Consider the following 16,740-nt stretch of genomic DNA (forward strand, 5'->3'; position numbering starts at 1 on the left):
TTCTCAACACATAAAAACATTGTTTATGCCATCTTGAATTTTGATTGTTACGTCTAACCACGTCTAACTTTCGTTGTAACAATTTCAACAAATACTCTAAAATTAAATAAGAAAAATGCTTTTGCTGACCTTATATATAGCAGGAAACAAACAATGATATTTACCAAATTAAACCTTTCTCATTTTCCCGTTTTATATTTGAAATGTCGCATTTCCTTGACAGTCCCCTATGCTCTATAGCCTTTACCTCACTTCGATGGCTTCCCTAATTCACTGATAAGGTTAGATTATGTGACATTTGGACTTGATATTTTCGGTAAAGAGGACATCGCTACTATGTCGCTACTACACTTTTTTTAACACGAGTTAGAGTCAATCGTCTCAAACTCATTTTTTTTGTTACATTGATTGGTTTTAATTGATAGGTTTATTCATATTTTTTTAATAAGATAAACAATATTAATTTGTTACATTGATTGGTTTTATTTTATAAGTAATAAGAGGCAGAATATCTACAAATTGTATGACTCACTAGCCGCCCCGCGCCGCTGCGCGCCGCGCACAGTTTTTGTTCGTGGTGCCCTCTCTAGTAATAATACCTCAATGTGAGTAACTAATAATGATTTGAAATATATATGAATTTATGGTTAAGTCACTCAGGAAGAACACACGTAATGCCACAATACAAACGTAATCTTCTTTGTCCTCAGGCAAGCACCTAGTATTCACAACAGATCCAGAATCAGTCAAAGATGAATTCGCGTTCGACAACCCTGGGTTCAGACAGGACGAGAGGAACTGGCAGAGTGAGGCGCCAACCCTGCCACTAGGCGGGAAAACACATTGTCTACATGTGGAGTTTACTAAACCGGAACAGAGCAAGGATGACTCTTATATACAGGTTCGTTTTTTTATGTAGCTAAAGTAGTAGTATGTTATGTTTTTTTTTACAGATGTTTAATGTAGGTTGTGACTTGTGGTTGATCTGTGTGAAATGAAAATCTTGTTTTAATAATTATATAGGTAGGTAGTCTAAGATTCAAGTCCACTGCTTGATTCTGTAGACTGCATGTAGTTCTTCATATAGTTTAGAGAGTATCAATAGATGACCATAGTCTGCTAGTAAAAAATCCGCAACTATCTGTGATTAATCGTAATACTTTTCATTAGTATGAGAAATAATTGAGAATAAGTAAGAAATAAGTACCTACATACTCATTTTACGTAAGGAAAGCTATAAACGATAGAAATATTTAATAATTACATCTAGATATATAAATCACCCATAAAATCTAATTTAAGTAGACATTAAACAGATTTATTAGTAAGTAAAACTTTAATTATACACGTCCCTTCTAAACGCACATATTATGTAACTTGCGTCCGTTTACGCAATGCTAGTATGTACTTAGTTAAAATTCTTCATCTTACAAAACTATCTGGCAACCGTCCATATTATGTGTAAGCCTGCTAAATGATTTTGTTCTATACATATTAACCGACTTTAAGGTCGTCACGTAAATTTATGCACTAATTTACATATAATGCAATATTTGTAACATATAGTAACAATCTATTTATTGGAGAAACTCATAAAACATATATTGTATATATGATTTTAAACATTATTTTTGTAAACAAAAAGCCTGTATGAAAAAATATCTAGAATTGATTCTAAGATTGATATCTAAAATATATCCCATTTTAATTGAAGTTAATCATTCTTACATAGTTAATCAATTAATAAAAAAAGATTTTCGGTAAAATTTCTACTGGTAAAAGTGACAAAAATGGTAAATTATTCGGGCGATAAAAATGAAAATATCCCAAACCAGACATTCCTACCGGTCAACCAAGTACCCTCCAAATAATTTATACAAAACTCCAGCATTACCAAACCCATTAAACCCATAGTAAATTATACTTTACAATTTACATGTAATGGATGTCAAGAAACCAGTTACGTTGCGTCTGCGCACAATTCCGATCCACATTCCAATCTAACGCGTAATAAATTGATCTTACTTATCGCTTGCTTTATTTATTTTAATACTAGCTGCTCCGCGCGGTTCCACCCCTGTTGGTCGTAGCGTGATGATATATAGCCTATAACCTTCCTCGATAAATGGGCTATCTAACACCGAAAGAATTTTTCAAATCGGACCAGTAGTTCCCGAGATTAGCGCGTTCAAACAAACAAACAAGCAAACTCTTCAGCTTTATAATATTAGTATAGATGTATAGCGAACTTCTGAATTGCCCCAGTGTAATGTTTTGACTAAAAATTTCCGAAAACATTATCTATCGTCCAAAGTAATACTTATTTTTGCAGCATTTGCATGGAACTGTCCACGCTTACAATATTTTCTTTTTCTGCTCGGATCCTATATTGATCGTAGTATGTAGGAAATTCCCATCGAAATGAGATGTTTCATCGCTGTAAAAAGTACCCTATCACTACATAGTATAAAACAAAGTCGCTTTCTCTGTCCCTATGTCCCTATGTATGCTTAAATCTTTAAAACTACGCAACGGATTTTGATGCGGTTTTTTTTAATAGATAGAGTGATTAAAGAGGATGGTTTTAGTATATAATTTATTATGTTTTAGACAAAACGGGCGAAGCCGCGGGCGGAAAGCTAGTTAGGTATATAATATGAATAAGCTTCCGCTATCTCCAGAAACCAAATGCATACCGTTGCGACTTGACAGAAAGACGTACAAATAAACGTTTTGTTTCGCATTTAGGAATATTAACAATATTAGTAATTTTAAACATAGTTAGGAAATAAGGATTACGTGTACATTTTTATAATGACCTTATATTATCTAAGATATATTACGACTCATGTATGAGAGATATATAAAGATGACGCCATTGATATAATCTGTGTGATCAATACAAACACCTTGTAATCTCTTGTTTGTTGGAGTTTAGCGAATGGTTTAACGATTTAGTAATGAAGGACTACAGTTTTTACCTTGTATTTTTAAAATTAAATGTTCTACTTCTGTACAGGTTGAAATCCCGATTTTAAAATGCCTTTATAAGCTTCATCTGTATGTTTGTATGTTCGTAAGTAACCGACTTCACTTTACTTATTACTTTGTACCTACCCTTATCAAGGTCAATGACAATACTATAAATTAAAAAAAATACCATATGTGTGAATGTGTGGTATTTATTGTAAATGACTTCCAGGCATTCCAGTTTTGATTGTTTATGGAATATGGACTTCATTTTATCCCGCTAAATATGTACTTCATCGCACTTTTTATCGTTTATTTTGTCAAACATTGAATTAAAACTTTTGTATATTATTCAGTAATAGAATTAAGAACGCTGAACGACTGTAGTATTCCCATTACAATTAATAATAAGTAAAATACCAATTATATTTTTGAGGCTAATCCATTCATTTACAATGAATTATAAATCAATATTCTATTTTTTCATTAAGGTCAAACAATCAGTCTATCGAACGGTAATTGGCAATTTGTTTCAATAACTTTGGCTGTTAATTGATAGATAAATTAGTATAGTAATTAGATTAATGTGTTTTTAAATTAAAAAAAATATATAGATATATGTAACGTGTGTTTTTTTATCAAAACACGTGACTGGAACTAAGCGAAACAAAAAATTTGTAAATAGTTAAAACGTCTAATCTATTATGTTGAATGTTTTCATTAAACTCCTACAAACAAACAATATTTCAACCTTAGATATACATTTAAGAAACCACAGTAAAATTATTGGCTTCGACATTTGGTAACGATACTATAATTGCTATAGGTACCAATTACCATAGTAGCATTAACTACTATTAAGTATTCTGTGACCATAGGTAATCTATGGTATGTTTACATATCTACCTACAAGTGATAGATAGTAGAGTAGAAAATACCTAAACAACAACATACGACACACACATCCACTTTTTTATTGGGCTTAGAACACGACTACAACCTATGACTACAACTATTTCCTCGTGTTTGGTTTACACAAATAAGATAGAAATAAATGCTCGAAGCATGAAAAAATGTAACATATATCTATAATTATACTCGTATATAAATCGCCTAAATACTATTATTTCTACACTGTATGCAATCTTGCGCTAAAAAGATAAAATATAAAGATAAAGATTCCAAAGCGCTTAGCACACGGATGCAATTCGAATCATTAGCAATGATGTCATTATATAAAAACTATACCTATTAACAATTAGTTTTTTCATCATTTGTAAACTTTGTAAAGGTCGAGGTAAATTAAATACAGTAATAATTAAATAATTTTATGATTATATTGTTTGAAAGTAAATGTAGTGGAAGAGTGGGACGAACTTTGGACTGAAGCAATAAAATTATTTGGGGATTTATGTAAGAAATGTTTTTCCTTTTTTTACCTATCCAATTTAAGTTTTTACCCGAATGAGAAAGGAGGGTTATGTTTTTCGAGTGTAAATGTACCTATAACTTTCAAACTCAAACTCAAACATTTATTTATTCAATTAGACTTCTTCTAGAAGCACTTTTGAAACATCATTACAATATATTTTTAACATGTATATATATATATGTATTATATTTCTTTAGCACCCCCAAACACCTGGACGAATCTCCAAAATTGTGATATTGACATAGGCTATATAATTTAGCAGTTAGGTTGTTTGTTTTCATAATAATGCTTGTTATTTAACATATTTTCCTTTAATTCCAGCGGGCCCGTACTCGTAAAGTGAAATTATGGGCGCGAGATTTCACGGGACTCGGTTTGACGTGCGGCGGGGGCGCCAAAGATGGCGTCTGCGTACAATCTGTATTACGAAGTGGGCCAGCCGCTGCAGCTAAATTACAACCAGGTATTTATGATACTAGCTAGAACTTTTATTAATAATAAGCTTATGTTGAGAAGAAGTTCGATTATTCTATCGAATTATATGTTGTACTGAGCAGGGATTTTAATGTATCGCGATGTAACATGCTACGTCTTTACTGTAACTTTCACTATTGTTCCACGCCTACTCTCCTACTTCCCAGCTCTCCTTTGCTTTTTGGTTGTCTGGAAGAAATTGCTCATAAGCGATAAGACCGCCTACTGTACCTTAACCTCTTGTGCTGATTTTTATTGTCTTTCTGTCAAGATGAAGATCTGTGTGTACAATAAAGTGTTTTTATTTATTTATTTATGCTTGATAAATCCGTGATATGTACCTATTAGAAAATATCAATTTTAACTCAAAATTGTTAGATTATTTTATAAATTTCAAATGTAAGGTTCAATTAATCCAGTCAGTTTAATAGTGTTTTGTTTGTTTATACCTAAAGAGATGCATATTTATGCAAACTTTTACTGCAAAGTACAAACTCTACTAGCCACACTGTATTGTACCCCTTTTTAACCATTTATCACGTATTAATTTTTCAATTTACACCAAAAAATAATGACCGTCATTAAATTCCAGGTGACAAAATAAAGAGCATCAAAATAGAGTTCTCCGGCACTCCATTACAAGATGCCGTAGCCATTCTCTCCCTCGCCTCCCCCTACCCTGTGGAACTTGAGGTAGTAGAGGGGGGGAGGGTGAGCGGCGAGGGGTGGGGGGTGCACCATCCTGTGATGAAGAGGGCGGGGTCCACTGGCGATGTTAGTACGGTGAGTTGACAGACATACATATTACTACTATCGACATAGGTTACTAAGCTTTGTTTTCACGCTTTTATTTAGATTCACCTATACATTTGTATGTAACCTTTAAATTGGATTTTGATTCATAAAAATATAATTTAGCTAAAGATCTCTTCCAAAATAAGTTTTGGCATCAATGCCTTTCCTTTATTTTAGATGCTTATTATTCATGATTAAAGAAATATTCATAATTTGTACCTATCTACATATTATAAACAAAGTCATACGTCGCGTATATGTGTCTCTTCGATATACTCGAAAACTACTGCACGTTTTCATTCCTATTTAGCCCAATTTGGTTCTTGAGGAATACACATTTGTTAAGTTTTAGACAACACGGTCGAAGCCGCAGTCGTAAAGCTAGTAAAATATAAATTCCTTTTTAAAGTAGGCACCTTTGTGTAGTTAATTTGTTAAAAGATAACCAGCAAAACCATGCACTACCTATAAGGTGCGTTTGAATAACACAATAGACACCATAAACTTTAAACTATGCATAACTTATCGTAGACATATCAATCACATACAAAATAACCAGAATAAATTGAACTCTACCCACATTCCTCTATAATTGAACCAAAGCTCAAAACCACCTGGTCGATCTACACACAAGATAATGTTATAAATATGAAAATAGATATTCTGTTTTGAATTCTATCGTAAACAAAATAAGGATGCGTTTACAATAACAAACGTATTGTCGTAGGATGTTTTGCGTCTTACAAATGTTTGAAATTCAATCATGTCTGATATTATGGAATTCTATTGTGTTGAAATTTATTAAGTATGTATTGATATGTTCGGACGTTGCTTGAACATAATGGAATATTATGAACACCTTTTTTAACGTAGGGTATTTGTAAATAATTGATTTTGATAATAATTAAATTTCTTTTGGAAATATCTTTATGGTACTTAAACGATTCATGATTGATAATATAAAACGAGTAATAGGAATTATTTATATTTCTCTTGACGGAGTCTTATTTAGATACAAATTTATATTTTGCTACGATTCCTTTTTTTATTTATTCGAATCTACTTTAGTATGAAGCGGTGTTCGGGATTGTTGTAATTGTATATGCACATTATAATACCTACAGTAGAATGTAGATTCTTCATCATCTATAAGTCCCTGCTTTATAAAGTCACATATTAATACATGAATTTTTCATTTCAGCTGGAAAAAGAAGGAAAACTGCTGCACCCGCCCGTGTCACCAAATACATCACATTCAAACAATTCCACTCTTGAAACGAAACACAGCAAAGGTGGCATAAAGAAAATCATCACAGAGAAGATCATCACTTCCACTACACTTGAAAGAAACAAGAAAGAGAAGAAAGATCCACCCACAACGTTAGAGCGAGAGAACGAAAAGAATCTAAAACTTGCGAACAAAGCGAGACATTCAGATGTCACACATAAACCAGAAAGACAGAAGAACGGACACTCAACCAGCGGCGAAATACAAATTATACAACCAGAAAACGGAATAGGCCACAATATAGAACACGCTGAAGTCCAGAAGCGAGAGAGTGATCCAAAGAGAGCAATGAAATTCGGCATTCGTGTTCTCCCACCAAATGTACCTGATGACGGCGTCCTTAAGCAAAAAAGTGTTGAAAACGGCAACATTGTACTAGAAAAGAAAGCTATCGATGAACCAGATAAACCTGAACCACAAAGACCAGCTCCCACCACACAGATTAAACACGAAAATGAAATAGAACAAAAGAAACCGGTGGTTGCTAAGCGACGGGAGAAAATGGCGCCCCCTGTACCAAACGTACGAGTAAAGGCGAATGAAAGTGATACAAGTATCAGTCAAGATACGACTAGATTAACAGATCTTTCACAGTCGTCGTCTTTCACTAGAACTGATCTAAATTCTAGTGGTATAAAACGAGACGAGAACGGCATACCTCAAGAGTTACCTCAACATATGTTCGACGCGGCAAAAGCTGCTAGAAGTAATAGAAAAAGTTCTACAGAACTAATTCAAGAGAAAGAACCGAAGAAAGAAGAACCGCCAAAACCAGCCAAAAAATCTAAAGGCAAGGCACCGTCTCCACCCGCCGTAGATAAACTCAAGAGAGATGATAATATGTTAGAGCAATTGGCGAATGTTAAAGATTTCTTAAAGAATGAGAAACTCCATTCTAGCCTTCTATTTGATAACTCAGTAACTTCAAGCAAATCAACGAATTCTTACAATACTTCAACTCCCAAAGTTAACAAAACAAAGCGTCTGGAAGAATCTATTAATTTCAGTCAAGATGACATAGATGATATTGTCTCTAAGCCGTTTAAAAGAGAAAGCGATTCATTGAACAACTTCTTTGCAGATTCAAAATCGAATCTTTCGTCAAATCAAGATGTGCATTCAGTTGTTTCTTTAAACAATAGTGACAAAAGTGAAAAGGGATCAACTACTATTGAACTAAATAACAGTGATATAACAATTCATAGTTCACCCATGAACGACACAGTTCGTTCTGGTTCTGATGATACCTCCATGTTAGATGACAACGAAAGAAAAGCGGCGTCTTTAGGCGATTTATCTAGATTCGATTTACGAGTTAAAACTACTAAAACAAGCACAGGAACTCTAGAAAGAGCACAAAGTTTAGACATATCTGCTGATGACGTTGAAATCCAAGAAACTACGTTATCACCTAAAAAACGTAAAGCCATGTCTGTAGTAGAAACGACCTTCTTCGATTCAGGAAACGAAGATATGTTACCAGAAATGATTGATGCAGAGAAAGGCATAATAATGAAACAGAAGGAACCACGTTTAAGCCTTAACATCGCAAAGACTTCAGCTATAGAAGGTCTTAACACATTCCAGAGAAATCGTCTTAAAAAAGGTTCGGAGTTCGGTAACTTAGAAGATGCTATAGTAAAAGGTTCTTCAAGTTCTATAGATTCAGAAAAACATGGTTCCCAAGAAATACATGTGAGGAAATCGCAAAGCAGTTTAGATACAACTCAAGAAAGCGAGCATGAAACATCTGATCATTTAGCGAGAAGAATTATGGATGAAAATATGCGGGTACACTTAAAACTAGTGTCTGAATTTGCTAAATCGACGTCAGATGGAAGTAACGCGAGCTCTTTGGAAACAACACAAGAACCAACAATAACATCAACAACAACCTCAACAACAACAGAGACCAAACTTGCACCTATCAAATACGAAGAAAAAATAACCATGAGCTACGACACAAACATTCCAGATGACATGAAAGTATCTCGAAATTCATACGTAAATAGTTTGGAACGACCAAAATCTGATATGATGAAAAAATTACTCGCCAAAAACCCAATTTTTAATGTTCACCTCGATCAAAAGCATGAAGCTACTACAAGTAAAGAAACGCCTACACCAATGACAGACTCGTTAAAATCAGCAATGCACCAACCAGATATCGTTAACTTTGATTTAAAAAGCTCTGAAGCTAATACAAAAGAGTATGATGAATTCGTAAGTAACATTAGAGTCGGTTCCAATAACAACACATTAAATTTCAAACGAAAATCTCAAGAAAATATTACCTCAGAATGGACTGAAAAAACCAACAAAGATAACCAAGATAATCAAACAAGTAACATTGTAACTATAACAACAAATGAAAAATCAGCACCTACTGAAAGGAGAACTTCCTATACAAAATCTATTGAAATTGGCGAACCGAGTATAAGACTTATTCCAGATTTGGTAGAAGGCATAAAGAGAACTGAAGAGAAAGAAAGTAGAACTGTATATATGGAACCAGCCAATGTTTCTTTAACTATGCAACAGGAACCCGTTCAAAAAACTGTTACAGTAAACGTAACAGAAGACGAATATGGAAACAAAGTGATCACACAAAACGTTGAAAAAATATCCACAAAATACATTACCACTAAAACTGAAGCACCTTTACAAGTTGAACAAATAACATTCGGTATTATGAAAGGCGGTGGAAATATCAACGAAATAGAATTAGAAGAAGGGAACGTTAAAGACATTGATAAAAAAGTGCTAGAAGAAATAAAGAGACAAAATCCGAACATGCATTTCACTACAGAGGAACCTTCGTACACAAGAACAGAAACAATTATCCTTAATACAACTGACATGGATGAATATGAAGCGAAAAAGCTTATGGAAAGATTACAAAACGATCCAAGTTTTATGGCACAAAAAACACCTGAGGAACTATCGCGTCTAGGAATTAAAATAATACATGATATGGAAGATACGAAAACGGCTAAAGATGATTTAGTTGAAGTTACAAAAACGAGATACGCTATCAACACTTCAGCGTTAGAATCGGAGAAGCAATGCAAATTAGAGGCAAAAGACCAAGAGGAGCATGTAACAGAAATACAAGTGGTCACACCTCGTACAGAAAAAATGAGCCAAAAAACAGAAATAAATTCAGAAAAAGTTTCCAGTAGGCAAAGAGCACCTCCCACTATAACTAGCTACCAAGAACCTCTACTTTCCTACGAATTGGACGTAGAATTAATAAACGACTTCATTTCAAACGAACGCCATCACTCAGCGAAGCAACAGACCGAAATAATAAAACGAACGAAAACGAGTCAAAGCGGAACGGAACCAAAGAAACGCCATTCAGACTTCGATTTACCCAGAAACAGCCACATCAAATTCCGTACAGCCACTTACGAATCTCCGAAAGGCACTATAGTTACAAGCACAGATTTGGAAAACAGACGTCTTTCGCAATTAGATCAAATGCAACTCCGAGCTCCAAGCGAGCCTATAACCCAAAAGCCAGCCATTTCGGCTAAACCGAGTAACATACCTATCAAAGCGTCTGATAAAAAACCTCTAGCTGGTTTAGTTTCTTCGAAAATACCTGTATTTTCGACACAGAAGTCGTTGAGTCAAGAAAATCTGACTGATAAACATTTTTCCATACCTGGATCTACGCCATTAACATTGAGCAGTAGTTCGGGAAATATTTCAGTAACTTCGATCAAAAGCAGTTCTAGAAGTCCAAGCGGTGGGCGATTGTAATTTATACATTTAGATCTTGTACAATATTGGCATTATTAAGGTATATGTACCTTTAGTGTATTCAATTTAGTGCCAGAATTTATTACCAACGGTAATCTATGTCTTTGTGAAAATGTGCCTAATTATCTTAATGATTCGACGTCATTTCTATTGAATGAACATATAGTTCGGTTGTGAGAAATAATTTTAGTAGTTCGTACAATTTGTCACAAGTTTAAAAAAAAAAATCACAAACATTCCGTCCGAAGAGTATTACCATAAACATAACAATAATGTAAGATGTAGACTATATTAACCTTAATTTTAATTTAAAAGTTTTAATGAACTTTGTCTTCCAAATGGCAATGGCAACATTGACTTACAAATGATAAATATCTACATATTGTTATTTTGCATTTTGCGAATTTTTAAATGTACTTAATTTTATGTTTAAGGCGTATCTTGAACTTGTATTTTCATTATTTTGTAGTTATTATGTGATCACGTTTGTTAAATTAAAGTTTTTATATAAAGTTATTATGTTCAATGTAATATCGCGCAGTTAATAATTAATCACAATTATACAAATCGTATTTTATTGATGTATTATATTATTATGATGAAATAAATACAAATTATAATGTTAATGGTTTCTTTATTTTAACCAACACACCCTTTTAAAGCCATAGCCGAAGCCCTGTAGGCTGTAGTTATAGGTATCTATAAAATATTTTACTTAAAAAAGTTGTGTTTGTTGCTTATAAATCAAGAATGGCCGAACCGATTTTAAGTAATCGAATCAAACTCAAACGAATCAAATCGTTTGATACGTTTCCACTGATGAAATTATAAATATGTACTTATCTATAAATTATAAGAGCCGGGAGGAACCGCAGCATAGTTACCTGATGATTATACAAGTCAATATTATTAATTAAATCACTAGTAATATTTACTATCTGCAATCTCTTTCATATTACATAATATATAATCCAGTAGTATAAATATATTCAAATTCAACATTATTTCTTATTTTTCTGTACCAAAATATAAGATGAAATAAAACAATTCAATACAATTATTCACTATCTCCTTTCGACATAACAAAGCGCCCTCTACAGTTCCTTTTACATTCCCTCTTAAAACTTCTTTTCATACTTTTCTTACATAAATACGCGCTACAAACAATTTTATATGTATTTATGCAGGCTTTTCGACATGTTTTAGCCGCTTTTTTGTCGCAAGTCGCGTGCCACGATTTTCTTAGCATTTCCATTTGTGTTTTATTAAGTTCTAAAGTGCTATTAGTAAAATGGTCCTTATTTGAAGCACTGTAAGGTTCCGATTCAAGAGATCGGGGTAACTCTGATCGTAATAAATCATGCTGAAAAAATAGATAAATAATTTAAACCTAGATACAAATAATATTTCAAGATTGTACAGAAGGAACTTACAGGTAAAGTAAAAAACATGTTATTTCTAATATCACTCACTCCTTTTGTATCTTCATAACTTGCTTCTATAGGTTTAATATAAATTCTTGCATCTATTTTCTGAAACAAAATAGCTTCTTTAGGCCTTGCACTACTACCACAGAATATATTATATACCTAATAGTTTATAGTGCTATGTACTACGGACTACTACTTTCATTTCATAATATGTATTACAATATGTACCATACCATAAGTATAGAAAATAAAATAAAACATTTAAAATTAATATCTTGAATGCACACAAACATCTTGAATAAAGTAAAAATAATATTTTTATTGAAAAAATATAACCTACCTCTAGCCAATTATAATAAATCAAATTGAGCGTATACGTGCGTTTTCGTAATGATAAAATACTAATTGATTCCGAGTTTGAAAATCATTTATCTGTACTATATTACGGATATAACATTTTTTGATTCGTTCTCTTTTATGAAAGCTTTGAAGGCATTTTAATTCTTACACAAAAAAAAATCTGATTTATAAGTGTTATTGTAAAACATCTAGTATGGTACATACAATATTGTGTGTTGTTAAGGGTTCGATTCCCAGATACATAAGTCATGTTAAAGTTACCTTAGAACGGTAAAATAATATTGAAAGCCTTTTTTTCTATTATACTATACCTATCTACCTATCTAGGTCTACTTGTTATATTTACCATGAACCTAATTTATATTTGATTGCTGTATATTTAAACTTGGTACCTACAGATTTGGTGATTTCCCAAGTGTTACGATCACAGATCACAGAAACTAAAGGGAGATATGGTTAGGGGGCGGGGCCAGTGTCGCAGCCTAAGGTCGCAGCAATATGCCCAAAAAAAGAACAAGCTGTAGTGGTGCTGTATACGTACGTCACTTACAATCTAGTGTGCGAACGAATAGTCGCTCTCATATTTTTGTGTGATGACTGATGACACGCACACAACGCGAAGTATTGTTTTGATTTTGTTTACTGCAGTTGTGTGCGTAATGAGACACGGTTTCGTACTCAGCGCAAGCGATTGGCATCTCTCTAGATCTCTATGGTTACGATATACTATAATTACTGGCAAGAGCGTGTCGGCCAAAACAGGAATAGATTACCTTACACTTACCTGACTACCTTACATTGTTGAGTAGAATTTATAATTACAATAGATAACTATGGTTAAGTGGGAGACGATATTAAAACACATTTTACTCAGTATTTATTTATTTTTCTAGAATCTTTTTACGCACGCATCGTCACATTCCGCCTTGAAGTACCGCCGCATTCTCGATGAACATTCGTATTTAAATTTTCGACATACACGCCTATACGCGTTTTTACACGCAAATATACACCTCTTTCGAGCTCTAGGAATCGGTATACTATCGTTATCACTGTATACCACACTGTATACTTTAGGCTCCTTGTCCTTGGGGAAAATAGAGAAATCGGAATCCGAATCCGAACTGTCACCAAATCTTAATGCTCTGTCTGGTATCACGAGATTTTGTTGGAGTTCATCTGCTTGCTTTTTATCTTCCTTGGAATTGTGTTTGTCTATGTCCTGTGGAAAAATATTTTGAAGCAAAATAGTAAAAGTTAAAGCAAAATTTTTGTAATATGGAGACTAGAGTTGAGACTGTTTACAAGCTAGACCCACTACAGAAAATTTTCCTGTTTTTCCTGTTGGGACCTTTTTTACCTAATAAAATGGTTATTTTTTTCAACCAAAACTAATATGCTTAATCCTGTAGTTAGTTTTTGATATGTATGCACAAGTATGCGTGCAAACAGTTGTGTTTAGATAGAGTAGAGTAGTTATGTTTAGTAGAGCTTAGAGTACAAAGACTAAAAAGTTATGCTTTAATTTACTAGTAAATAATTACTAAGGTACATACTTTAACAACAACAATTGTATAATCTTGCGGTTGATCTTGCAACAGAGTCCTCAAAAATCCGTTAAAATTATTATCATTCAATCGAATCATTCTGTTGATATTTTTCATTCGTTCTTCGTTCAGATTTATTAGCGAATTGAGAAGAGATTCGTAATTTTCATGAGAGTGGTCATTTTGTAAACATTGAATATCATAATTGAAAACCTAATTAAATAAAATAAATTATTAAGACTTGTCTCTATCTCTATCTCTCTATCTCTCGAGATTAAAATTATATGTATAATAAAAATGAAAATGTTAACAATAATACAAATAAAAATACAATATAAAAATATAATATACAAATACAAATGTTTTAATAAAATAGGCAAATATTGAAAACAAATTTATATTGTAATTTAATCTTACCAAAATTAAAAAATATATAAAATTAAATCTTAACTTCCCTACAAACATTTGGGTATGTTAAATAATAACTATAATTCCTTATCGCATTTTATTTTCTTTTTATGGTTTTTAAGATTGAGTTTCGATTTTAAATTTTAATTTTACACATCTATGAGTGGGCAAAAATATTGAAATGAGTAAACCTATTTGTTTGAATAATTTGAAAGAAATATTATTTTCATTCATTGCATTCAGTACTTAAGTATTTACTTCATGTAATATAATTGTAATAAGATAACTAATGTTAAAAATATAAGATTAATAATACATTTTACGTAATTGTTTAATCAAATAAAAAAGGTGTTAAAATTTGAACACAATAAATGGGTCTTAACATCATATTGTATGTAAAAAAGTAAAATGTCTTCTAACAAGAAGTATGAGGAGTAGGTATTTATAATAAAAATGCATACATAATTATTTCTTAATTTATATTTAACTAGGTATGTACAAGTATCAGTAGGTATAATTATTTTATAATATTGAGGATTTCAAGTCAACATTCTTCACATCTGTATCTATCTGTGCGTCGAATACACGTGTCAGAAGTGAAACTTCTTTGGCAAGATTCAAAGATACCAAAATCGTCTCCTTATTTCACGACGTGACGGTATTTCCATGACGCGACCTTGAAATTTTACTCCCAACAGGCCTAAAGAAGTTTCACTTCTCAAATCTCAAAATATGATACAATTTCATTTAATTTAACAATATTTTCTGTATGTTGTGAATATTTACAGTTTTTAAGGATTGTAGTCCTACAATACCAAATCAATCAATTGCAAGTACCTATGGTATAATATTAATACCAATAAAACATAAAAAATGCATCTGTACTTCAAATATAATATGAAAATTGCATTAATCTTCAGTCCAAAGAGGATATTAAATAAACTAATTATAATATTTTCCACATAAACTTAAATCTTTTGCCCAAATGTTACGTTGAACTTTGCCTATAATTTGCCGTGTCTAAAATCTTCTTTCCGCACATAGCACAGATCCCTTTCTTGTATGCACATGCTTGACAGTAGTGAGATCCTACTTGATGCACTTTTGTTCTGCATATCCTGTACAAACATAAAAATTATCATTATTTGGTCAATTAGAACCATATAATTAGTTTTTTTTAGAGTGTCTAGCATTTATTATATGTAGAACTAAATTTCTTTAATAGTATTTAAAATGTTTTGTTAAGTATTTATTGCAGAAATAAACTTCTTTAATAGCTTTTAAAGTGTTATATTGAAAGTATGAAGGTGTTTCTGACTTCCTTCAAAAATTATTCATATTCGCTTGACTAAACAAGTCTTCGTAGAAATTTTCGAGGGTTGATTCAATTGATAGATTATGTATGAAAATACGAGAATTTAACACAAACGAATGATAAATGCATTTAAATTCATAGTTTACTTACTTGCACTCATAAAATTTCGATGTGTAAGGATTATACCGGCCCTTCTTTGCTGTTAGTGCTTTATTTTCACCAACTTTTCGTCCTCCTGACTCAACTGTATTCCTCGCGCCGGTTTTCCATGGATCTGGTGTAATAACTCTACCCAGTTTTTTCTCACATTTCTCGCACACCATTGTATATGTATGCTATTATTAAGAATATGCAATTAATCCAAAATAACCATTTACAAATAACACAATAACAAGAAACAACACATTTCTTCCCAAAGGCCAAAACAGTCACCAGTGTCAGATGTCATTTTTGATCGATTGTCAAATGTCAATATCCAAGTCAAGTCGTATTAAATCACAGATTATAAATATAAAATTTAAATATTTTGGTAACAAATTATAGGGAAGTATTCATGTAACTTTGTGTAAATGTAAAATTGCACAAATCTTAGTACAAATTATGTACTAAAACCACACTAAAGCCATCTTTGAGAAACACTTTATCTATTAAAAAAATCTATTACGTAGTAAAAGATGATAGTAGTATAAAAGATATAAGCATACATAGAGCGACACACGTTATAAACGTTATAAACGTGTTTAAAAAGTGTTTAAACTATGTAGTGATTAAAATAAAATGAATATATGTAGATAAAAGCCTTAATAAAAGTAATAAGTATTGTTTATCATTTATTAAGGTTATAATATTCTATGTATCGTTTTTTTACAGTTTTTTATAAGGCAGGGAAAAAATAAAACACGCATTTCTATTGTAAAATCTGACCTATATTGAGCAAGAATATTACTGTGAAC

The 16,740-nt window shown here is 32.2% G+C and overlaps 3 protein-coding genes across 3 annotated transcripts in view; 1 reads left to right on the top strand and 2 right to left on the bottom strand.

Annotated features, from left to right (window-relative positions):
• LOC149476574 (uncharacterized) overlaps window positions 1-11,353 on the top strand; it is a 53,794-nt gene extending 42,441 nt beyond the window's left edge. The window contains exons 2-5 of the mRNA XM_089711739.1: window positions 711-901; window positions 4,724-4,865; window positions 5,469-5,659; window positions 6,873-11,353. Of these exons, the coding sequence (XP_089567865.1) occupies window positions 711-901; window positions 4,724-4,865; window positions 5,469-5,659; window positions 6,873-10,727 (4,379 nt within the window). The 3' untranslated portion in view covers window positions 10,728-11,353. The remainder of the gene's footprint in view (window positions 1-710; window positions 902-4,723; window positions 4,866-5,468; window positions 5,660-6,872) is intronic.
• A 2,053-nt stretch (window positions 11,354-13,406) lies between these two features.
• Window positions 13,407-14,529, bottom strand: LOC149476575 (uncharacterized). Its single transcript, XM_089711645.1, has 3 exons — window positions 14,524-14,529; window positions 14,074-14,277; window positions 13,407-13,739 (listed from the first exon to the last, which is right to left on the bottom strand). Exons 1-3 carry the CDS (start codon window positions 14,527-14,529, stop codon window positions 13,407-13,409), a joined length of 543 nt encoding a protein of 180 aa, XP_089567771.1.
• Window positions 14,530-14,944: 415 nt separating this feature from the next.
• Window positions 14,945-16,198, bottom strand: LOC149476576 (cysteine-rich PDZ-binding protein). The gene is made up of 2 exons (XM_089711836.1): window positions 15,938-16,198; window positions 14,945-15,590 (listed from the first exon to the last, which is right to left on the bottom strand). The coding sequence occupies exons 1-2, from the start codon at window positions 16,108-16,110 to the stop codon at window positions 15,461-15,463; spliced, it is 303 nt and encodes a 100-aa protein (XP_089567962.1). The 5' UTR covers window positions 16,111-16,198; the 3' UTR covers window positions 14,945-15,460.
• Between the last annotated feature and the right edge of the window lie 542 nt (window positions 16,199-16,740).

The sequence above is a fragment of the Colias philodice genome, chromosome 27 (assembly GCF_061535455.1).
Source record: "Colias philodice isolate Cphi_HAF_F1 chromosome 27, ilColPhil1 Martin Lab GWU primary, whole genome shotgun sequence".
NCBI lineage: Eukaryota > Metazoa > Arthropoda > Insecta > Lepidoptera > Pieridae > Colias > Colias philodice.

Excerpts from the sequence above, each read along its gene's own strand:
- LOC149476575 (XM_089711645.1), bottom strand. Across the intron at positions 13,740-14,073 it reads ATACAATTGTTGTTGTTAAA|GACATAGACAAACACAATTC; the intron begins GTATGTACCTTA and ends ATTTTTCCACAG.
- LOC149476576 (XM_089711836.1), bottom strand. The coding sequence starts at position 16,110 with ATGGTGTGCGAGAAATGTGAGAAAAAACTGGGTAGAGTTATTACACCA. Across the intron at positions 15,591-15,937 it reads TCGAAATTTTATGAGTGCAA|GATATGCAGAACAAAAGTGC; the intron begins GTAAGTAAACTA and ends ATGTTTGTACAG.